The sequence below is a fragment of the Podarcis gaigeae genome (genome assembly GCF_964106915.1).
Source record: "Podarcis gaigeae genome assembly, chromosome: 2".
Classification (NCBI taxonomy): domain Eukaryota; kingdom Metazoa; phylum Chordata; class Lepidosauria; order Squamata; family Lacertidae; genus Podarcis; species Podarcis gaigeae.
This window is the reverse complement of record NC_139679.1, coordinates 93,738,788-93,763,201: the sequence shown is the minus strand read 5'-3', so window position 1 is coordinate 93,763,201 and position 24,414 is coordinate 93,738,788. Positions and strand designations below refer to the sequence as shown.

Here is a 24,414-nt window from a genome sequence, read left to right as displayed (position 1 = left end):
CTCTCCCAATTGCAGAATGGATTGCCTCCTCTAAAGTGGCTGTTGCAACTACTTTAAAGGTTGCAATTCACAGCACAATCCCCTTCACCTCTCCTGACAAGAGAACAAGGAGAGAGATCATGATTTTTCAACAAAGGTAATTTTTTTCAATGGATTCACTCCCTTTTTTTCCTGTGAAAACATCCCCCCACAAAATGTCATATTTTGCTGCAACCCAGCCCCCTTCCCACCAAAAATCACTGAAACCCCACTGCAAATCTTTACTCTAGACCTCCTTCTCCCCAGGTCCTGCCACCATAAAATGCCAATTAGCATGAGAGGGCCCAGAAGAAAGGCAAATAACTATATTCTAGAGTTCTTTGGACCTAGCCAGTTCCAAGTTTCCTTAAAGTTGCTGGGATAGTGTGATGGCTTGGTATGCTCTTCGCAATAAGCACCTCTGCTCACTCACAGATATATACAGTTCTTTATTTTACAGGCAGCGCATTACAATCATACATCTGAATCCTCCAGTTCAGATTCTGGGAGTGGCCTCCGCTGGCTTCTCCTCCAACAGAAAAGGCTGGGAAGCTTCATGTGATGCCTCTCCCCCCTCCTCTTTAACTCTCTCCTCTCCTTGGCAGACAGAACAGGCATTGCCTCACTACCGGTGCCAGAACTTTCTGTGCGGTGCTGGGGCTCTGCTTCAGCCTCTGAGAGCCCTTCCGCCTCCTGGCTCTCCCCTCTTTCCTCAATCGCCACTTCCTGCCCATCTCCCTTTTCCTGTTCCTGCTCCTCCCTGGCAGTCCCATGACATCACCTTCTAAGACCCCCTCATCTGTGTTGCTCTCGCTTTCTTCTGAGGATTGAAACCCGAAAAATTCTTCCTCATCAGTCTCAGCAGATATCTCCTTGAGTTGCCAATTGTGGGGTTTGGGTTTGTGGGGGTATCGGACATGAAATTCCTCTTGTAACTCCGGCACCTGGATAGTCTCTGCCAGTTCCCAAGAGTTCTCAGCTGCAGGATCACCCTCCCAAGCCATTAGGTATTGCAGCCTGTTCCTTTGCCACCTGGAATCTTCTCTACCTCTCCACCCTGCTCTACCAGTGGAAGAGGTGGAGGAGGTTTCCTGGCCTCCATTTGATACCTATGTGCTGGATTGTATGGTGACAGCAAGGACCTATGAAACACAGAGGTGCCATAAAATTGGTTTGTCGTTGCTGGGCTTCTCTTGATTGTTATCAGCCATGCTGCTTGCTATTTTCATCTTTCTACTTTTAATCATTTCTGCAAATCCTAGCTTCATACTGCTCCTTTGCGCTGTCTCCCTTGTTGTTTTGGCAGTGTCTGGTTTGTTTATTAGTAGCAGTTAATAAACCTGCTGTGATTTGTGACCTTTTCCTTTTTAATACTTTTTCTTTATTCACATTAACAGAAACTTCGATATCTTTCCCTTGATACCACTAATCCTGTTTTTTCTCAAATGGATTTCTTAACTTTTCCCACTCCTTGTGGCAGATCAGTATCTGGGGGGGGGGGAGCGTATTAAGCTGTGTTTTCCTCCATCTTGTGTGTTTTCCACTTTTGACAGTCCCACGAACCATCTTAGTTCTCCATTTAACTTGCATATTACTGTTATTTATCACCTTGCTGGTTCCTGTTATCCTTTCTCTCACTTTCTGAATCATGGCTTACTTTCCCCCCCTTTCCTCCTCTGTTCCACTAAGTGAACATTGTTTATTGAGAAGTTGTTCATACCATGTTCACTGATGGTTAACCTCCCTCCACCCAGATAAGTGTGCATGTAGGAATGCCACTTTTGGATTCCTCAACAATGTCTTCTCTTTTGATCTAAGGATCCCTCCAGACAATCTACTTACTGAGCATTCATCAGATCAGCCTTTCCCAACCTTTCGTTTTAGATGTTGTTAAACTACAGTTCCCACCATCCTTTGCCATTGGCCATTCTGACTAGGGGTGATGGGGGTTGTAGTTCATCAGCATCAGAAAACCTAAGGTTTGGATCTGTTTCTTAATCAACTTTGATTTCTTTTTACACTTGTAAGTTGGTTCATGCTTGTACTTAAATGAAAAGGCAACTGATTAATTCTATAAAGGTAATAAAATAAAATAATGTAGGCCAGAACAGAATCATGTTAACATTTCACATTAGCACTGGCTACATTTTATTTTATTTATTTCATAAAATTTATATACACTTTAATTGTATATATTTCTTTAAAATCCTCCAAGTGGTTTACAAATGGGAAAATATGTTTCCCTTGCAGTCTCAGCTTGTATTTTACTTTTAAAAGTTAACCTTGTCTAGAGGTGATGCCCCACTAGCCTGCTGTTAAAGGTGATCAGTGTTTAACTTGGAGTGTTCTCTTATACAAATAACTTAATTTCAGCTGCCTTTTAAATTTGAAAATGCAAACCACGAAAATGTTCCCCAAGTTTCATCAAAATAGCCATTCCAGACCTGTCATTCTGAAAGCAGCTTGTCATAAGATCTCATATAATATCCTGCATTAGTGACAAAAGCTGAATGGTAACATCTTTAATCTTTCTTTTTTTTAATGTAAGAAATATATATATATTTAATGGGGAGGGGGAAAACTGCAATGCTGGCATTGTTTTTCCAAGTTGTTTCTACTGGGTCAAAAGTTCACATTCAAAGAAAGGAACACTGGAACGTATTTGATATGGAAAATCAAACTTGTCACTTACTTACAGCCTTTCTCTGTGAAATGTTCTATCATAATGCATCCCTGGAGATTAAAATCTGGCTCTAACAGTGTTACTCTTTTAAACTGAGTTATCTGCCTCTGTGAATAGCAAAGGAAGCAAAGGAAGATGAAATTCAAATTTGCCTGCTTGCTGCAGATAAACCAGACTATCTTTTTTTGTCACCAACCATATTATTCAGCACTCAGTAAAGTTGTTGAAAGAGGTTTGCTTGTTTGTTGCTGTTATGCTGACTCTAGTTTTCTTTTGTGATATATATATATATATATATATATATATGCAGGTTTTGGTGTCCTCGGGTGTCTTCCCGTGTAAAAGTTGGGGTGTCTAGGCGACGTTTACGAAAGCATATATATATATATATATATATATATTATCAGTGGCATCAACATGCTTCATGCTTCATGTTCAGTATGGTTAAACAGGTTGACACAGGTGAACAATTCAGCCTCTTTTCCTCCACCTCAGTTGTACAGTTTCACAGCTTAGCCTAGTAGCATGCGTGAAGGGAAAGCAAGTTAGGTTATTGAACACTGGTACACTTTAATCACCTTGGGGTAGTGTGAGGAAGGAGGGCACAGACTCTTTTAAGACTGGCCAGGTGCTTTTGTTTTTGTGTCTCTGCTTGGAAGATGGAAGAAAATTCCTGTTTGCTTCTGCTGCTTCAGAAGCCACAAGAGGGCCCAGACCTGATTGAAAATGTAGCAACCTGCTTTGTTTATCCCCTGTGATTGTCTTGCAAATACCGTATTTTTCGCTCCATAAGATGCACTTTTTTCCTCCTAAAAAGTAAGGGGAAATGACTGTGCGTCTTATGGAGCGAATGCGTGGTCCCTGGAGCCAAATAGCCCAGGGGCAAAAAGCAGGTAGTGCTTTCTTTCTTTTTTTTAAGAAAGAGGGAAGAGAGGGTGTTGAAACAAAGCCGCTGAGCAGCTGATCGGCAAGGGATCGGGAGGGAGATAAGGGGCTCTAGAGATAAAGGAGGCTGCCTGGAAGGGGGGAGGTAAAAGCACATGGATCCTCAGGATTTTTGCATTGGGTCACCCCAAATTCTCCATCAGATCATATAGCATGTCCATGGCTATAGCCTGCACCAAAAAAACCCCACATCCACTGTTTCATGGGGCCGCAATGGCACAAAAACGTAGTTACAAAGCACAGATCCAGATGGATCCTCAGCATTTTTGCACTGGGCTACCCCAAACTCGCCATCAAATCACATAACATGTATGAGGCCACAGCATGAACCACAAAAATCATACACCCACTGTTTCATTCAGAATTTTTTTTTCTTGTTTTCTTCTAAAAACTAGGTGCGTCTTATGGTCAGGTGCGTTTTATGGAGCGAAAAAAGGTATATAATGCCACCTGGAAGGCAGCACTTAAAAGACAGAGAGGACTCTGGTATCTATGACAAATCTTAGAGCTCTTTCATGTCCTTGGTTGCTTCTGTTAAAAATCATAGTTGCTATTACAAATTTCTGCAGGTGGTAAAGAGGTTTCACTTGGGGAGGTGAGATTTTCAGCAAAGTTCAAAGGCCCACTTCTGGCTATATTTGAAATTAAATTGTGAATGTGTATCCTTCTTCTTCTTTTAGCACCTCACAATAACTAGTAATGTTATCAACAGAGTTCAAAGTATTAAGAACGTAAATCTGGTCCAGTAGCACTCTTCTTAAGTTCAGTATCCTGTTGCCAATAGTGGGCAACCAGACACCTGCAGGAAACTCATAAGCAGGACATGAATGCAATAGCCCTACCCCTTTTCTGCCCTCCAGTAAATAGTACTTAGAAGGTGCTGCTTCTGAACATAGATATTGCATATAACCATCTTGGTTGAAAGCCATTAATACCCTTTTAAATCTACCTGATCTAGTAGCCATCAGCAACCTTTGTGGCAGCAAATTTCATAAATGAATTATAGGTTGCATGAAAAAATGCTTAATTTATATGTCCTAAATCTCCTGCCAGTTTCTTTGGATGACCCAAGTTCTATTATTATGAGAGAGAGAGAGAAATGTATTTCTCAACACCATGCACCAATTGCCTTTTTTCCAAACTAAAAGCCACTTAGGCTTCAGTCCGGGGACACTTCCCCTCTGGTTAGTTCCATAATCAACTGTTCCAAGACACCGTATTTTAGGGTGTTCTAGGAATTCTACCTCTTTCTTGTAACTAGAGCATGCATTTACCCAGTCTCTGTATGAGGGTAATTGAAGTCAGCCATCATTACAACATTTTCTTCTCCATCTCAAGATTGCTTCAGTTTTTTGGTCAACGACGTCCTTAGTACAAAATTATTTTTGTGACTGGTGTTCCCACTCACAGAGATTCTGCAAAAAAGTATTTTCCTTTTAAGTATTGTAGCTCTCAGCCTGTTACCAAACCTAATGTTCTGAAATAGTAAGGATCCATTACTGTCAAATTATATGGTTTTATATTGCCCTTCCCTTTTATATGTTTTTGTTGAACTGTCTGAACTGAAAAGGGAAGGAAGCAGGCAAAGCTTTGTATCCTCATCTATACTGTAGATCTGAAAAAAACGTACACTAACCTCAACTCTATTTTTAGTCTGCCTGAACACAGAATTTAACCTTGGTGATCCCTTGCAATAAAGTAAAGGTTTGTATCTCATTTAGAAGTACAATGGAGCCCCTTATGAGGCTTATGGGAACTATCTGAGCTAATTCTAAAAGAGCTGATCCTGATCTTGCAAAACAGCATCAGAGTAATGGAGTCGTTTGAACTGCTGTGGTTTAAAATATATATATTCCAAAGGGGAAAAGGAAACAATTATATCTCTGGCTGTAGTTTCACAAAAGTCAGTGTGGCTCATTCCTCCTTTGGTGTGAACATTTGTGTGATAAGAGTATGCAACATTATGAGGTGTGACTGGTATAATGAAATTTCCTACCTTGCTTACACAGATGCATATAGACTGAGACATTGTGAAGCAATCCAAAACTTGGAAAATGTTGGTTATTAGTAGGTTTACTTTGTTGGCAGACCTATTTCTACTGAAGTAACCAAAAGCTTTCCTGATGATATCCATGGATCTAGTGAAAGTTTCCCTTTCAGTTAATACTGGATTTGCAGTGCAGTTGAAGGAATTTTAATTATTGAATCAATAGATTTTTATTCAGTTAACCAAACAAATCTATCAATTCAGTTTTGCATAAGTTTGCATTTACGTAAAGCTGAGATTTATTAAAATGCAAATACAATATTAACTCAGCATTCATTGGATTACCTTTGTCCCCACACTGTGATACTATTTCTCAAGGAAGGCTCAAGGTGTCATGTGCACAAATCCTATTTTTTATCAATAATAATAATAATAATAGTAATAATTTTTATTTGTACCCCGGCCGGAGCCCGGCTCAGAGCAGCTAACATCATATAAATAACACAGTATACATAAAAACAGGCATCAATTAATTAAAATACATCTTAAAATTAATTCAGACAAATTTAAATCTGGACAAATGTCAGTTATCAGGTTATCAGTTATCAATCAGTTATCAGATTGAGAGCAGTTAATACTTTAACCATCTTTAGCATCTGAATACTTTAGCATCTGGTATTCAGAGATATATATCTTATTGTTTACTGTCATGATTAGGAAACAGCATACAAATTCACTTGCTATATGACAGCAAAGATGCATCTGGTATCCCAACAGTGGCAAATCAAGAACTTCCAATGATCGACCCTCTACACAAGATGCCGCTGGGTTGTCAGTGCCTTTCACACACTCTCTCTACAACACCTTTCAAGAAAAGATTGGCAGCAGGGCACGTGACCAGCAGGACAGATAGACACACAAAAGCAGGAGACATGCATGTTGATGCATCCATTCTCCCCCTGCTAACATTAGGAAGCAAGGGAGCTCATCAGAGCTAAAGAAAGAGATGGAGTAATACACTCGTATCTCTCTCTCACACACAGTCACACACGAGACCCCTCATGCTGGATGACTGCACACACAGCACAGTGTAGCATCCTGTTCCCAGCTACAGCCAGATAGATGCATATGCCACCCACTTGTATATACAATAATAGTCTTGATCCTAACATATTGCTATGGGACACCCCAATCTCTGCTGAGCTGAGTGAGATTCCAGGGGTCTTGGCTCTTAACCAGGGTTTGTGTTTCCTTTGGAGTGAGGCACAACAGAGACTGTAGTGCCTTTAAGATATATGGCTTTGTTTACACATATGTATACCTGAGCCTTGTTGGAGAGAGTGCAGGACATCATACCCCAAGAGTGTCTTCTGTTGCTTCTCCCATAGCTCAAGTAGGCTTGGCTTCAGAGCAGAAGCCAGCCATGCTTCCCAGTCTCTGGGTACAGCCTCTCCCAGCCAGTCTGCATGGAGTTCTTCCCCCACCCGGGGAAACCCAGCCAGATGGGTGGGGTATAAATTTTATTTTATTTTATTTTATTTGTTTTATTTTATTTTATTTTATTTTATTATTTTATTTTATTTTATTTTATTTTATTTTATTTTATTTTATTTTATTTTATTTTATTTTATTTTATTTTATTTTATTTTATTTTATTTTTCTACTCTTTTCAAAAACATCCTGCAAAAGGACACTTATTCCTGCCCCCTGTAACTCTGGCTGCCTCTTGCTCCTCAGAGCCAGGGGAGGGACAATATTGGCATTGGCAATTGCCCTTAACGGCCCAGTACTCTGAATGGCACCTCTATCAGCTGATCTCCTGAACAGGAAAACAGGTGCAGCCTGTATTTTTACAGTGCACCCAACATTTTCCCTTAATACTCCAAGTATTAGCTAAATTCTAACATTTACTAAATTTAAGGATTTAGAGGGATCTGGCCCCTCTACAAACTCATCACAATATATTCACTGTGGGTATGGATGTCTTTCTAAAATTGCCTCCCCTCTTCCCTTTCCCACACAGATAAACACACATTCCCTTCAGAGACACAATTGCCAATCTCCCAAGGGAGCCACCAGGCAAAAGGCACCAGCTCTGGGCCCCAATATCTTTTGGAGTGCTTCTCCCAATAGAAACCTACCCACACCCTTTGGTCTTCATCTGAGGGCTTCTTCCGAATAGTTCCCTTGCAAGCGGTTTGAGGGTGACATTAAAGGAGAAGGTTCCCTTGGTTGTTGATCCCCATCTTTGTTGTTCTTGTTGTTGTTTAGTCGTTTAGTTGTGTCCGACTCTTCTTGACCCCATGGACCAGAGCACGCCAGGCACTTCGGTCCTCCACTGCCTCCAGCAGTTTGGTCAAACTCATGCTGGTAGCTTCGAGAACACTATCCAACCATCTCGTCCTCTGTCATCCCCTTCTCCTTGTGCCCTCCATCTTTCCCAACATCAGGGTCTTTTCCAGGGAGTCTTCTCATGAGGTGGCCAAAGTATTGGAGCCTCAGCTTCAGGATCTGTCCTTCCAGTGAGCAGTCAGGGCTGATTTCCTTAAGAATGGAGAGGTTTGATCTTCTTGCAGTCCAGTCTCAAGAGTCTCCTCCAGCGCCATAATTCAAAAGCATCAATTCTTCAGCGATCAGCCTTCTTTATGGTCCAGCTCTCACTTCCATACATCACTACTGGGAAAACCATAGCTTTAACTATACGGACCTTTGTTGGCAAGGTGATGTCTCTACTTTTTAAGATGCTGTCTAGGTTTGTCATTGCTTTGTTTCTGAATGGCACCTCTATCAGCTGATCTCCTGAACATCTTTAGGCCTGTTTGATGGAAATGTTTTTGCTGCTAGAATTTTCGTTATTTTTTCCTGAGGCTTTCTTATGGGTTAAAGAAATGATTTTGCTGCAATGTTTTGATTAGATTTCATGCTTTTGGACGAAAGGTTGTAGCATTTGGGACTTTTTAGTTTAGAGAAAAGACAAGTAAGAGATGACATGACAGAAGTTTATAAAATTATACATTACATGGAGAAAGCGGATAGAGAAAAGTTGTTCTCCCTCTCTCAGAATGCTAGAACTCATGGAAATCCAGTGAAACTGAATGTTGGAGGACTTTCGACAGGTGAAAGAAAGTGGTTCTTCATGCAGCGCATAGTCAAACTATAGAACTCGCTCTCCCAGGAGGCAGTGATTGCCACCGACTTGAATGGCTTTAGAAGAGTTGCCATGTGTCCTCCTTTTCCAGGACACATCCTCTTTTCCAGGGGTAAAATTTCTACCTGGATGGATTTTCTTTTTATTTGCCAAAATGTCTCTGGCTATATTTTCTGGATGAGACATAGACCTAACTGGAGACTTGCTTTCCTCTTCTCCTGCCCCACTTAGCAATACATCACAGCTTCTATAGCCTACAAATAGTAGGGGTATTTAAAATGAGAGTCGTCATAGCATCCTCTTTTTTCGCTCTTCAAAATATGGCAACTCTGAATTCATGGAGGTGAAGGCTATCAATGGTGATTAGCTATGATAGCTATGCTCTCCCTCCATTGCTGGAGGCAGCAATGCTTCCAGGTACCAGTTTCTGGAAACCACAGGAGAGGAGAGGGCTCTTGTGCTCATGTTCTGTTCCCTTGTTTCCCACAGGCATCCAGCTGGCCACTGGGAGAACAGGATGCTGGACAAGATGAGCCATTGGGCCTGATCCAGCAGCCTCTTCTTAGGACTTCTCAGTAGTGAAGTGAAATTATATATTCCATTTATTCAGCAATAAGTGAAATATATAATGATAAAAATAAATGTTTACAACTTTGGGGTGTATGACTCAAAGGCATATATGTCGTTGTGTTTTATGGGGAAAAACAAAATCACTGAAGCTGAGAATACGTATTTTTTCATTATATAAAAGTTAATTTATGCACCCAAGGACTTGAGTTGTAATAGTGCTTTTATAGACAAGGATGCCTTTTATTGTACACTTCACACTTGCTGAAAAATAGCCTCGGACTCAAGAATGCATGTTTTGACAAGCAACTTCAGGCAGCTCTTTGAATCCATAGATTATCTTGCTCTATGCAGATCTTTTTTGTTGTCTCTAGAATTGTCCTTTATAATACTGAAGAAGTGAGGTGATAGAAGCTTTGTGTAATGCTAAATCTGTCAGTTGTAGTGTGTTGCTTTCTTGTTAATGAAAAACCTGGGGCGTATCCTATTTATTTTTTATTATGTTTGTCAATCTGTTTCTCTCTCACCCCTCCCCACCTCACCCCACCTCTGAATCTCTTTAAGTCTTATTTTCTTGGCATATATAACTTTCTGAGCTAGGTTTCTTCAGCTTTTCTTTTCTTCTTGTTTTCTTTCTTCTAGATCTGGGAGAATCTGTACTGTACATTTGGAATTAGGCGTTCAGCTGCCATTAACTTTAGTTCCTATTTCAATTAATTCACCCAAAGGAGCTTGAACTATTCAAAAAGATCCTTGCTGCTTGTTCCTTGTTGGGTTTATCAGCAAGTAATGCTGATAGCAGAGATGGATTTAAAAGTAGCAGCATCATGTTGGTATTCAACCTGACACTTCTTGTTTATCAAGCTTTTGCTGCTTAATTCTACCCTTGCAAACCTTCCTCTGATCTCATCTAAACCCCTGGGGGATTTTAAAAGTGGTTGTCCTTTGTTGAAGAAATCTGAAATTGTTTTATCTGATTATAGAGAGACACAGCATTGTAAAATACCCAGGTTCATAGAGACCTCTGCTGGCATAGAATATACATATTTCTTTAAGCTTTGGACAATTGTGTGTGCAGATTTCAGTCACTATTCATTAAGCTCAATTATCTTTTGGACTCAGAAGCTTCTATACGGGGCTCACAGTATTTTGCCATTCCAGGGACAGTTTAGCTGTCTAGTTTCTCTGATGTGGCAGCCTGAGATGTCCCCAGAACATTCACTGTCACTTGTGTTTGTTATCTGAAAGCAAAGTAATAGCAGTCTTATAAACTTGAAATACATATCTTTGGAGGCTACAGAGGAAAAAACATCCCCTGGGAGACTGTTTTAAGTTCCACATATTTCCCCGAGCAAGTTAAATAAGTGGTTAAATCTATTTCATTGCAATTAATGGGACACGTAATGTTCTTAACTTTGGCTTGATTATGCTCATATATTTTCCTCTCAAATATGTTGCATGGGGAAGTTAGGCTGTTTCTATCCCCTAGTTTGAGTGGATGGTATTCAAGGTTTACTCAGGGTAGACCCATTGAAATTAATAGACCTAACTTAGTTAAGGGGACTTCTCTGAGTATAACTTGGTTGAATACCACCCATTTTCTACAGAGCGTGGAACAAGATGGCAAATGTATTTCTGATTTCTCATAGTTTACACATTGAAGCACTTTAGACTCGAGAGTAGACCTAAGTGCTTATGGTTTCTGCAGGTTGGAATTTGATGCATGCAGTTTGCAAGCATACAGGATAAATTTATTTTCTTAGGTACAACATAATTGATACCAGGACTGGGCAGCATTTTTATTCTCCTATCTGGCAGGTTATTATGCTAAAGAAACATACAGCTTTCCTTAGAAATAAGGAGCACATTCACACTAAAAATGGTTTACAAGGTTAGCTGTCATAGATTCTCCAAAGGATATTGGGAATTGTAGCTTAGTGCCAGTTCTGAGAATTGTGATTTTCACAAACCCTTGGAGCCCTCAGTTTCAGGGTTTCCTGGGAGAAGGGGATAACTATAAATTGGCAGTCTATGCCCAATTCAGCACATTTAAACCAGAGTACACTGGATTAATGCAATGGGGGAAGCTATCCAGCTAAAACATTCTTGCTACTAATATTTGCAAAAAAGGAAAACATATCTCCTTATTTCTTTTACTGTGTCTCTAATGTTTAGAGACGAGATCCAATTCACTTTCAAGAACAATGTTATGATATTTGTATGTAGTATTATATAAATGTGTATGTTAGGAAGAAAGTCATTTGAAGGTTAATGGCACGCAGAAAACAAACACTTGCTTAGAAGAGTGTTGCTGTCCTCCTTGCAGCTCCTCCAAACTGGATTCAGAAAATAAGTGATGCTCATGTGGCCATGGAAGAAAGCATATACTGGGAATGTAAGGCGAATGGGAGACCAAAGCCTTCTTACAGCTGGCTAAAGGATGGCGAACTGCTTCTCCCTCAGGTATGAGTAATATTCAGGCTTGGTGTCCTTGATGCTTTTGAGTTGGGTGACAAAACTTGAAAGGATTTGTTGTGAAGTGGTGACCTTTTTCATCTCTGCATAGTTTGTTGCTGTTGAGAAAAAGAAATTAATGAAACCGAGTGGCCTTAAAATTCCATCTGTCCCATTGCAGACTTCCTTCCCTGCTGAGTGAATGTCACAGAATCACCTTGAGCTTTCCTTGTAGTTAAAACAATGACACTTCAAGCCATACTTTTCAAAGGCAGAAATTACCCTCAGGCACCTAATTCCCAGCCAAATGTTCAATGAAAGTTAGGCATTTAAGTGCCACTTTCTGCCTTTGACAAGCGTTTCTCTGAATCAACTGGAACTTAGAAGCTGTGGGACTCATTTCCAGAGGACATTTGCTATGAGAAGAAGGGTACATAAAATGGCTGTATATTTTTACACTCTGTACAACTCTGTAGGGGAAGGAAAAGTAATAATGGAAACGCTAGTTAAGTGTAAGTGTGAACTGTGAAAAGAGTGAATGGGAATATACTTACTCAGGCTGTATAAAACACCTTCCCTCCATTTCCATTTTTGATTGTCTGATTTTTAATTGAACTTTATGGGAGGTAAACAAGCCCTCTGGTCTGTAATAGTAACCCCATTCAACTTCTTCAGATCTCTGCAAGAACTGACAACAAGGGAGTTGACCTACCATTAGCAGTGGCAGAATGAACTGCCTAAAGATTAATGATCTATGGAAAAGGAGGAAATCTCATTAGCACCCTTTCCATTCCATGTCTCACCAGAGGAGATCCTTTCAGGCCTTGAATGTCTCAATTATATAGGCAAACTAGGCAAATTATTCACTCTCCGTTATCAGAGTGACCAGCTTTTTTTTTTCTTAACCTGCTCTTTGATGAGTTGCCTAGATTCAATCAAGCTCTAATAAAGATTATGCAAACATAAAATTGCAACCCCACAGCCAAGTAGAAAGTCGGTCAGTTTTTTAAAAATTATATTAGTTATATGTTTCGTTGTTAAAAATACACCCAGATGCCTATTGTACACAATGCTGTACTGATTAAAACTGATAATGTGAGTTCCATATCCGTAGGCTGACAAATGATTGCAGGGTCCTTTTGTTCCACATGCTAATTTCACTTGCTTCATGCTGGTCACTGGCAGATGGTCTTGAACTTAAATCACATTAGACTAAAGTAAGGATCGTTAAATGATTAACATTTACATCTTTAGGGTTTAGGGGTTTTTTATTTTTGTTTTAATTCTGGTGGAGTGAACTGCGTACAATAGCTTTGCAACACTGAATGTGATTACTGTTCCCATTAACCTTCAAGGGAGCAGAAAGCTAATAGTTCTGCTGTTCCAAATCTTCTGAAGAACTTGCCTGGCATGATTAAACCACAACACACTACAGGACAGAAGCAGTATTAGTTGCAAGTTTATGTACTTGAAGATACTATTAATCTAAATTGGGGAGGGGGTGATATACTGTTTAAATGGCATTTACCAACTACGATATTGGTTTCCTCCATTCAGCAATTAATACGATATAAATTATTTATCAATAGATGACATCATGTAAATTGTTCATAAACTTGCATTTTTAACATCAAAATTGATTCCCCCTGACAGGTTAAAATAAATTATATGATTGCAGCAATGCATATATTCTAAATATGAGCTTTTCAAAATTGTGTTGTGCCTTTTGCTATTTTGCAGGAAAGAATCTTGATAGAACATGGGACGCTCACCATCACCAGTGTGAACCTATCGGATACCGGCATGTATCAGTGTGTGGCAGAAAATAGACATGGGACCATCTATATCAGCGCAGAACTGAGCGTAATTGGTGGGCTCCTTTTACTTAACAAATACTGAAAAATACATGTTAGCCTGTTTTGCTGCCTCTAATGAAGTCCACAAATAACTAATATTTATTTTTATGAGAATTTATATCAGTCTAGGCAAAAGGCCCACTCAGAGCAGCTTGAGCCCTTGTCACAATGATTGTCTGCATACATGAACAAGTCATAAACACTTCATATTTGCTATCACCATCATTTTGCTTCAGCTGTTACAAATACATACTTTGGAGGAGAGAGGATAGATGATTTTATGCATAGTCTAGTACAAGAATTTGGTGGTCAGATTGTTCAGTTGCTTAGAGCATGGTGCTGATAACACCAAGGTTTCAGGTTCGATCCCCATATGGGACAACTGCATGTTCCTGCATTGGACTAGATCAGGGGTTGTCAACCTGGTCCCTTTCACCCATTAGTGGGCGTTTCAGGATTCTAGATGGGTGGTAGGGGGTTCTACGGTACAAGCTGAATCCTCCTTCCATCAAGCACTGGTGGGCAGTAAGGAAATTTCACCATCAAGAAAGATGCATTAGTGGGTGGTAGGTATAAAAAGGTTGACTACCCCTTGACTAGATGAGCCTCAGGGTCACTTCCAACTCTATGATTCTAATAATGACCCAGATTTGAACTTCAGGGAACACAGGCATATTACAGAGGATTATGGGGAAATGTTCTAGGACAGGGATAGACAGATTTCATTTTTGCAAGATCTTAATACAACTTTGAGGCACATTAGCCAGATTCACGTGCAACAGAATCTTGGGGGGGGGGGGGGCAAGAAGAGAATAGGCACTTTTTCTGCCCTGGAAATTATTTTCAGTATCAATACTGAACGTCCTGCTCCTGGTTCCCCCCGCCCCGCACCCACACTTTCTTAATTTCAGCAGCCTAACTTAAGAAAGGAGAAAGTCATCTTTGTTAGCAGCTAGAAACTTTTACAGATCTGTTGCAAATCATTCAGAAGTCATCCATTGCTAGTATTACTAGTTTTGTCCAGTATAAACATCATTCAGTAGTAACTGTATGTGGTATAAATAGAACATTCTGCATTACTTTTTTTTAATTTGGAAAATTTATAAACAGATTGATCAAGAAGTTCTCTAAGTAGTGTCCAATAGGCCAGGATTTCCTGGCTTGGTAGAGCTGGTTCTTATTTTCTCCTGTGCATCCATATCCAAGCTGTTTGGTCCATCTGGAACTTAAGCATAGGGAAGGGCTATAGCTTGCTTCAGTCCCTGGCATCTTCAGGCAGGACTGGAAAAGTCTCCTATCTGAAACCCTTGAGACAAGCTGCTAGTCAGTGCAGACAATACTGAGCTAGATGGACTCATGGAATCATAGACTTGTAGAGTTGGAAGCATCCTGAGGGTCGTCTACTCCAACCCACTTCAATGCAGAAATCTCAACTACATCCTACATGACAGATGGCCACCCAACCTCTTCTTTAATATCTGCAAAGAAGGAGAGTCCACCACATTCTGAAGGAGTCTGTTCCACTGTCAAACAGCTCTTACCACCAGAATGTTTAGTAATAATCTCCTTTCTTGTAACATGAAGGCATTGGTTCGAATCTGGAGCAGGAGAAAACAAGCAAACCCTTTAGATATTTGAAGATGGCTATTGTATCTCCTCTCAGTCTTCTGTTTTCCAGGCTAAACATACCCAGCTCCTTTTGCCGTTCCTCACAAGCCTTGGTTTCCAGACCCTTGATCATCTTGGTCACCCTCCTCTGCACGCATTCCAGCTTGTCAATATCCGTCTTATACTCAGTATATAAGTCAGCTTCCTGTGTTCCTAGACCTCCTAGTACCTTCTATACAGTATTTTTTTTTGTGCAGTAAATCTGTAATTACACACTGAGGGGATCCTGAGTTTTAGTGCTTCTGATGTGGGCATTTCACATTTTTAAGAACTTGAATTGTGCCACAGAGTCTTGCTTTAAAAGCATAGTCAGTACTTGACTGCTACAGGTCCTCTTTTGGCACTCCATTCCCATCCCAGCCTCCTTATGCCTTTTTGTGAAATGAAAGAAGACAGCCTTTGGTGTCTGAGTTCCTCTCAGCTGTGCATTACAGTGTGGTAGCACTGACTGAATCATTATTGAAGAAACATGGAAGATTGCAAGTCTAATTACCTTGCTTTTTAAAATAAAAAAGAGGGGCTAAAAGTGAATGCCCCACAACACAATCTCTCCACCTGTTATGGATCATGCTGTTCTGCTGGGCCAAAGAGAAGCGGTGACCCTCTCCTTCTAGATAATGAGCATAGGGATTTCCTTAATGGCCACTAGTGGCTGCTCATTTCTCTTTATCTAATAATGTTCAGTAGAAGGTGCTTTAAGTCACATGTGCATGTGTGGTGGAGGCAGAAAGAAGCAGTTTGGATTTGGACAGAGAGTGAAAACGCATTTCATAGTCCCGTCCCCACCTCCCCAACCAGCTAGCAAGAAGTAGCCACGGGAGATGGCTAGAGTGCTGTTATATCTGCTGGGGACTGATGCTGCTTTTGGTCTGGTACCGCCTTGCTTCCCTCCTGGCCAGTCTGTATATTGGAAAAAAATAAACGGATATTACAAAACATCCAAAGTCTTCAGTAGTCTCTCCGCACATGGAATCTAACATTGTAAATCCTGGAAAAACACAGAGTGCAACATAGCTTTGATCCATGATCTGTAGCCAGCATGGTGTAGTGGTTAAGAGTGGTGGACTCATAATTTGGTGAACGGGGTTTGCGTCTCCACTCCTCCACATGCAGCTGCTGGGTGACCTTCGGCTAGTCACACTTCTCTGAAGTCTCTCAGCCCCACTCACCTCACAGAGTGTTTGTTGTGGGGGAGGAATGGAAAGGAGACTGTTAGCCGCTTTGAGACTCCTGAAGGGGAGTGAAAGGCAGGATATCAAGGCCAAATTCTTCTTCCGTGGGTATGCCTTTCTAGTGGGGTTTCCTGAAACTTCCACAGTAGCAAAAATGTGGATGTGACATGCATTCACTGGCTATCTAAGCTTCATACATGATCAGAGTCCAGCATTCATCTCCACAAGATGTAGTGATAGCTTCATGCTGACGTGGGTTTTAAGAAGCAAACAAATGGGTGAGCTGTGGGTAAGATCCAGAGGAGCTTCCTCCAGTAGAGAAGACCTAAGATCTCAGAGCACATAGCATGTAAGCCTTTTCTGAAGGATAGCAGTATTTCTAATTAGCAACACACACACACACACACACACACACACACACACACACACATGCTACCTCACAGGAGCTGTGGTTTCCTACCAGTGTGCACTCTCTAGTTACTGACTGAACTATTCTGATGTGACAGAAGCATGTAGATTTAAGGTGCCAGAGTTCTGACTTCAGATTTTCCTCCTCCCCCACTAAAATGTTAGTTCATGCCTTAACCACTGGTTAAGGGAGCATCATTAGATGCTCCCAAAGATTCTAACTGTTCAAAAGTAAATTCTCAGCATAAAACAGTCTATGTACAAAATGTGTTGTGTGTTGCTGGTAAGGAAGAATTCGGGAAAAGATGTAATACATAAAGATGTGAGCATTTTCCCCAGCTTCCCTTGGTGTTACTTGACCTCTGCAAGACCTTCATTGTTAAGTGCTTGTCCTCAGCCACTCTTCTACATTGGCCCATATGAGGGGGGAATTGTAGAAAGTCCTGTAGTGGATGGCAGATCAGTATTATCTCTCTCCTTAGCTTTCTTTAACAGTTTTTAAAGCTCTCTGCCAGAGGCAGGGGCATAGTTGCTTTTAACAGCGTCCATCGGGAAGCTGACATTTCCTCTCCCCCCACCTCATAATGCCCAGGACCTAAGTGTTATTCTAGGGTGTTCAGGGAGTGGTAGTGTCTACCCTGCTATGGTTAGTTGTGTTCTTATCTACTATTAGCACTGCTCCCCCCATAATTTCACAGAAGTGTATTCCCGCCCCCCCCCCATGCCATGCTGAAAATTCTCCTTCTGCATGGTGAAGGGGCAGTAGGATGTCTGCATAGGGTTCCGCATGAGCTGGACATCTGATGACATAGGAATCCAGGAAGCTAGCATGGTGTAGTGGTTAAGAGTGGTGGACTCGTAATCTGGTGAACCGGGTTCGCTTCCCCGCTCCTCCACATGCAGCTGCTGGGTGACCTTGGGCTAGTCACACTTCTCTGAAGTCTCTCAGCCTCACTCACCTCACTAAGTGTTTGTTGTGGGGGAGGAAGGGAGAGGAGATTGTGAGCCGCTTTGAGACTCCTTAAGGGGAGTGAAAGGTAGGATATCAAGTCCAAACTCTTCTTCTCTCCTTGCATAGGAGACTACCTTCCTTGAAATCTATGCACAAAGGCTGCAGAAGTCCACCCTTTGTGTTTATAGGTTGAGGGCAGGGCCAGTCGAACATGCAACCAAGGGTCAGTGAAACCAGCAGCATGACTCCACTGCCCTTTCTATGGTTTGGTACCATAGTATGAACTTGCAGTGAACCAGAAACAGAACCTTTTAATACAGCCAGCATATAACCTTGCTCTGTAATCAGGAGCTCTTATCTATGAGACTGTATAGGCTAAGCCATACAAGAGAAGAAACAATGACCAAGAAACTGACCTTGAATTGAGTATTTGTTTGATAACGTGCATAATTTTTAGCCACGTGTCTGCTGTTCACATAAAACATTGGAACGAATCATGTTATGATATGTGCAGGCTTTAGTTCACACTAAACGTAACATTTACAGATAGGTAGCCGTGTTGGTCTGCCATAGTCAAAACAAAACAAAATTCCTTCCAGTAGCACCTTAAAGACCAACTAAGTCAGTTCTTGGTATGAGCTTTCGTGTGCATGTGCACACGAAAGCTCATACAAAGAACTGACTTAGTTGGTCTTTAAGGTGCTACTGGAAGGAATTTTTTTTGTTTAAACGTAACATGTGAGTACAAATCTTGCTTTTAGACTTTCTGATGTGTCAAATTTACACACTGGGATTGTTTGATTGTAAGCTAGTCCCATGTAATTCTCCATAAAACTAATGCCAACATAACATATTTAGATCAAGATAGAAAACTTACAAAAACGAGTATGTCAAATTGCCAGTCCCTCTCTCCTTCCTTACCAAAACTATCTTTTTTGCTGTCACCAGGTGTTTTGCTCCCTTGCACTGCTTCAAGAAACCTTTTGAGAATCAATATAGATATTTATATCAATATAGATATTTCATTTTTAAAAGACTTAATACAATTTGTGAGTAGATAGCATTGTCTCTGACATAGTTCAAAGAGAATGTTCAATATTGTAATTTTAATCTCTTATGAAGAGAATGGTTTAAGCAGCCAGTGTTTGTTTTTTGCTGGGCTTTTTTTTTATTAAAAAGGATAGATGCCTACATAGTGGTGGGGGAACACCCCGAAATTATTGCTGCTGGAGGAAAGAACAAGTAACATTCAACAAATTAGAATCCATAGTGGCAAAATCTATTAGGGATGTTACCTTTTGTATAAAAGAAATAAAAAGAAAGCATTGATGCTTCTTCAGGCTATTCAGCAGCTGCTATAGAAGTCTGCCTTACACACTGATTATAAATTATAGTATAAAATCAAGGAGTTCCAGTTTGTCTTGTACTAGATTAACCAGAGAACATGTAACGTATATTACCTGTAACCAGAGTATTTGAAAGTTTCTGAATAAATGAGTGTAAGAGTGGAGGAAATACTTTTATGTTTCTATGCTGTCAGAGGAAATGTGACCTTCTGGCTGCTTCCCAGTTCCATCAATATAGTATAACAACAACAACAACAACAACAACAACAACAACAACAACAACAACAACAACAACAACTTTTATTTGTATCCCACCCTCCCTGGCCAAAACCGGGCTCAGGACAGCTAACATCAAAGATATAACATTGGTATAAAATCAAGCAACAATTAAATTACCTCCTAAAAACAAGTCAGGATCAAATTAAAATCTAATTAGATGGCTTTCCACAGGATTAGGGTTGGGAACAGTAAATGCCCAACTGTTTACACTGTTCTTATATGGGCCTGTGAGAATGCTGGGAGGCCTCTTTTGTACTAGTTCTTATACAAAAAGGGAAGGGGAGTTCAGGCTGAGCCCTGACCAAAGACCTGGCAGAACAACTCTGTCTTGCGGGCCCTGCGGAAAGATGTCAAATCCCGCAGGGCCCTGATCTCTTGTGGCAGAGCATTCCACCAGGTTGCCCTGGTTGAGGCAATGTTGCTATCAAAGGGTTAAAGGGTAGCAGAAACGCTCTAATCACTGAGCAGCTGGAGGTCATTAGGCTTCCAGGAACATGAGTTTGTATAAATAGTCTCCTGTGTGTTTGTTCTTCCCCTCTTCTCCCTTTTTTGGGCGTGTTTGCTGAGATGTGTGGTTCTTCGCCAGGGTTGTTTTTTGTTTTGTAAATAAACCTTATCTTTGAGTTACAAACCGCATGCTCCAAGACTCCTCTTTGAAAAGATACTGCCTCTCCTGCCCTTCTTCAACTGCTGTGCGAAATACTCTGCTGTAGTGGGACTTGTGACGATGGAAGCGCACTGGGCATTTACATTAAACTAATTAAAGTTTAATGGGACAGGTTATGGTTGTTTGTACGTCAAGAAGGAGCTAAGGAGTGCAGTTCAGAGTGATTTATGCAAGGACTGGAGCGAAGTCAGAAGCGGTTGCCGACAACGAAAGCTTTCAAAGCAGCTTGAGTCCTGCAATGTGCCTAGAAAAGTTTTAAACAGGCACTGAGCAGTTTGTACTCGCTGGAAGACGTCTTATTCTTCAAGGAGCCACCTCAGCAGCTGGGAGACGGTCTACAGGTGTGTGAGTATCGTTCCTAAGCCCCAGGGAGGATGGCAGAGTCCCAGGAAAGTTTTTCTGTCCCGTTTACGCGACTCAATGGGAAAAATTGGCAAGATTGGAAGGCTAGAGTAAGGGTTTGGTTGCAAGCAAAAGAGTTGTGGAGTTGTACTGAAGCACCGCCTTTACAGGCAGCTGCAGACGCGTCTGCAGAAGACAAAGCAACAGCAGCAGCTTCACAGAAACGTGACAGGAAAGCCCAAGGTCTACTAGTTTTGGCAGTGGGACCAGAGCAAATGCCTTATGTTTCTGAGTTAAAGAACACGCATGAGGTCTGGACGGTTCTGCAGCGGCTAAATTCCAGAAACACTGCGGGGGCCAAGATCCATGCTACAAGATGTTTGTTTGATTTACGTCTCCAACCGGGAGCGTGTGTGAAAGAACATATTGCCAAAATGGTGCCTGCCTTTAATCAACTAAGACAGCTGGGCATTCCTTTCTCTATGGAGCAGCAGTCATACATATTGTTGTCTTCTCTTGATAAAAGCTATGAGACTCTAGCTCTAACCTTGGAAGCTATGCCTTCAACTGAATTAACCCTTGAGTACATTTCATCTCGGCTTGCAGATGAACAGGATAAAAGGCAAAGAGAAAGAGGTTTGTCTTTAAAGGGGAGTTATGCTGTGCCTAAGAGTGTTGATGCTGAGTTTGAGTACACAGTAAATGCTTTTGCAGCTAGACACTGTTTTCGCTGTGGTTCCCCTTCCCATTTAATTAGGAATTGCACACGTGAACCTGGTCAAGACAGCACCAAGGCCGTTACCCCTAGTTACCAGACAAGGAGTTCCAGGGGACGTCGAAGAAGAGGAGGAGGTCGTGGCTACTCCCACAGCACACAGCACATGGCTTCAGTAATGGCGTTGATGCAAGGGCGTGGCCAAGGCAGCAATCTACGCTGGTTGATCGACAGTGGTGCATCTCACCACCTGGTGGCGCCATCTAGTGTCCGTTTGCAGAATTGCAGACATTTGCAAACCCTTAAAGTTGTGACAATGGCAGATTCAACTAAACGTTCCTTAGAGACCGTAGGCACAGTGTTCTTGAAATGTTTGCAAACAGAAATTGATGCCTACGTGCTAAAGGGATTGAAGGGGTGTATTTTGTCTGTGTCAGAACTTGATAGAAATGGGTTTAAAACTGTGTTTGAAAATGGGGTTTGCACTATTTCAAAGAATAACGTATCTCTTTTGCAGGTGGAATGCAGAGATGGGTTATATTATTTTGAGACAAGTCCAGATGAAGTTGAACAGGTTCATGCTGGTTGTGTGAACACGCCTACCCATAATTCTTGTGTCCATTTATGGCACCGCCGTCTGGGACATATTAATTTTCAGTATGTTAAAAGGCAACCTGAATTATCAGAAGGGTGCAAAATGAACAAATGTACTAAGTATTTGGATTGTACTGCATGCAAAAGGGCAAAGGTTCATAGATGCAGCTATCCCAGTTCAGATAGGAAATCTGACAAAGTATTCCAACTTGTGCATATGGACCTATGTGGCCCAATGCCTGTTGCTAGCATGGGAGGTTCGAGGTATGCACTGTGTCTCTCAGATGACAAAACGAAGGTTACATGGTTTTTTCCTCTCAAAACAAAAGCAGATACTGCAGAAACAGTTAAAAATTGGGTTCATGCAGTGGAACTTGAATTCGGTACTAGAGTACTTGCTTTTCAGACAGACAGAGGGTCAGAATTTACCGGGTCTGTGTTGCAGAATTTCTTTAAGAAAAAGGGAATTAAGCATCGTCTGTCTACACCTTATTCCCCCCAAGAAGGAGGCGTGGCCGAACGTAAAAACAGGGTTCTGCAAGAGTTGGCAAACTCTTTGTTGTTTGATGCTAAACTCCCTCAAAGTTACTGGGCGGAAGCCTGGCAGGCGGCTACTCATATTCTGAACCGAGTATATAATTCGGTAATTGCAACTACCCCATATTTTGCTTTATATGGGAAGAAGCCCAAAATTAATTACTTTCGGGTGTTTGGATGTCCAGCCTATGTACTTATCCCAAAAGCGTTAAGGAAAAAGGGAGGTCCAAGGGCTAGGAAACTCATCTTTTGTGGGTACGAACCACACGCCAAATCTTGGAGGTTCGTGAACCCAAATGGGGATACTACAAGAGTGGTCCTCAGTAGGAGCGCTGAATTTTGTGAGCAATCTGGATGGACTCACTTACATGCTAACCCTGACATTTTGAGAGATGATTTAGGCATTTATGCTGAGAATGAAAGTCCAGAGAGTAGTGAGCCAGAAGAGGATGGTGCACATGGTTCAGATGCAGATTCTGACCAGGCACAAGGTCCTTTTCCTAAGGTAGAAAGGCCAAAATCTAGGGGTGTTCCAACATCGCCAGTCAGTAGGCCTAGCAGACAGCAAAAGCGAAGCAGGTCGCCTGCAACACCAAGCCCAAGGGAGGTATCTAAACAGAGGTCTTTATCCCTAGAGGCGCATCCAGGTATAAAGTCTGAGACAGATTCTGACAGCCAACGGTCAGAGGGGGCACAAGAGGAACAATTGCGCAGGTCAAATCGTGCCACAAAGGGCAAGCCGCCAGAGCGGTTTAAGGTGACTAGTGTATACGTAAATATGGCACAGTGTGAGCCAGATAGCTATATGGAAGTACAACAGCTTCCAAGCTCAGAAGCCGTTAAGTGGCAGGAAGCAATGGAAAAAGAGATGGCTTCAATGAAGTCTCTCGGTGTGTTTACAAGTACAGAGCTTCCGAAAGGGCAACAAGCTGTAGGTTGTCGATGAGTATATCGTTTAAAGCCCACAACTACTGAGGAGTTGCAATATAAAGCCCGACTAGTTGCAAAAGGGTTTTCGCAGCGCAAAGGTGTTCACTATTCTGAAATCTATGCCCCTACTTCAAGATCAGAGTCACTAAGAATGCTTTTAGCCTCTTCAGCTAAGAAGGGAAATAAGCTGTTTCATTTTGATGTCAATGTGGCTTATTTAAATGCAGACTTACAGGAGGAAGTCTATATGACACCACCACCAGGTTTTGAAGGAGACAAGCCAAACCAGGTCTGGCGCCTACACAAATCCATTTATGGGTTGAAACAGTCCGCCCATAATTGGAATTCCTGCTTAAACGATGCTCTAGAGAGCATGGGGTTCAGAAAGAGCGCAGCAGATGCGTGTCTTTATCTAAAAGGCTCGGGATGTGAACAAGAAGCAGTCTTGATATTCGTTGACGATTTATTATACAGTGGAAAGGATGATAAACTTGCACAACAATTTGCCACAAAGCTTGGAGAAAGGTTTCAGATAAAATCACTAGGCAATGTATCTGTTTATCTAGGAGTTAAAATTCAGCAAGATGAAAATGGGAACTATTGGCTCAGCCAAGAAGCTAAGATCCAGCAGTTGCTGGAAAGGTTTAAAATGGACAACTGTGCTGGTGTTAAAACCCCAATGGAGCTAAGTTACATAAAGGATGCTCAAGCCGAGCAACAGACAGAGTTCAGTAATCCCGGGGTTTACCAGTCAGCGATAGGCAGTCTACTCCACATTGCACAGTGGACTCGGCCCGATATAACATATGCTGTCAACATGCTGTGTAGACAAGCTGAAAAACCATCAATGCATGCTTGGCAAGGAGTAAAAAGAGTTTTAAGTTATCTCCAAACTACCAAAAGGTTTTGCTTAAAACTATCAGCAGAGGGCAGCACACAACTTGAATGTTGGGCCGACAGTAGTTGGGCAGATGCTGGACCAGATAGAAAATCAGTGTCAGGAATGGCGATAAAATTTGGAAATGCACTAATTGGTTGGAGATCAAGAAAGCAATCACTTATAGCTTTAAGTTCAACTGAATCTGAGTTCAATGCATTATCAGATGTATGTAGAGAACTGGAATTTTATAAGCAACTGGTACAAGA

At 41.4% G+C, this 24,414-nt stretch overlaps 1 protein-coding gene across 13 annotated transcripts in view; it reads left to right on the top strand.

Moving 5' to 3' along the window:
• LOC310837225 (contactin-4) overlaps nt 1-24,414 on the top strand; it is a 509,134-nt gene that overhangs the window by 378,912 nt on the left and 105,808 nt on the right. For 12 of the 13 annotated variants that reach the window (XM_083723375.1, XM_083723377.1, XM_083723366.1 and 9 more), the window contains 2 exons: nt 11,675-11,811; nt 13,543-13,672. In XM_083723375.1, the coding sequence (XP_083579501.1) occupies nt 11,675-11,811; nt 13,543-13,672 (267 nt within the window). Of the gene's footprint in view, nt 1-909; nt 1,026-11,674; nt 11,812-13,542; nt 13,673-24,414 lie in introns of those variants that run through there. The other variant, XM_083723370.1, reaches the window with a different exon arrangement.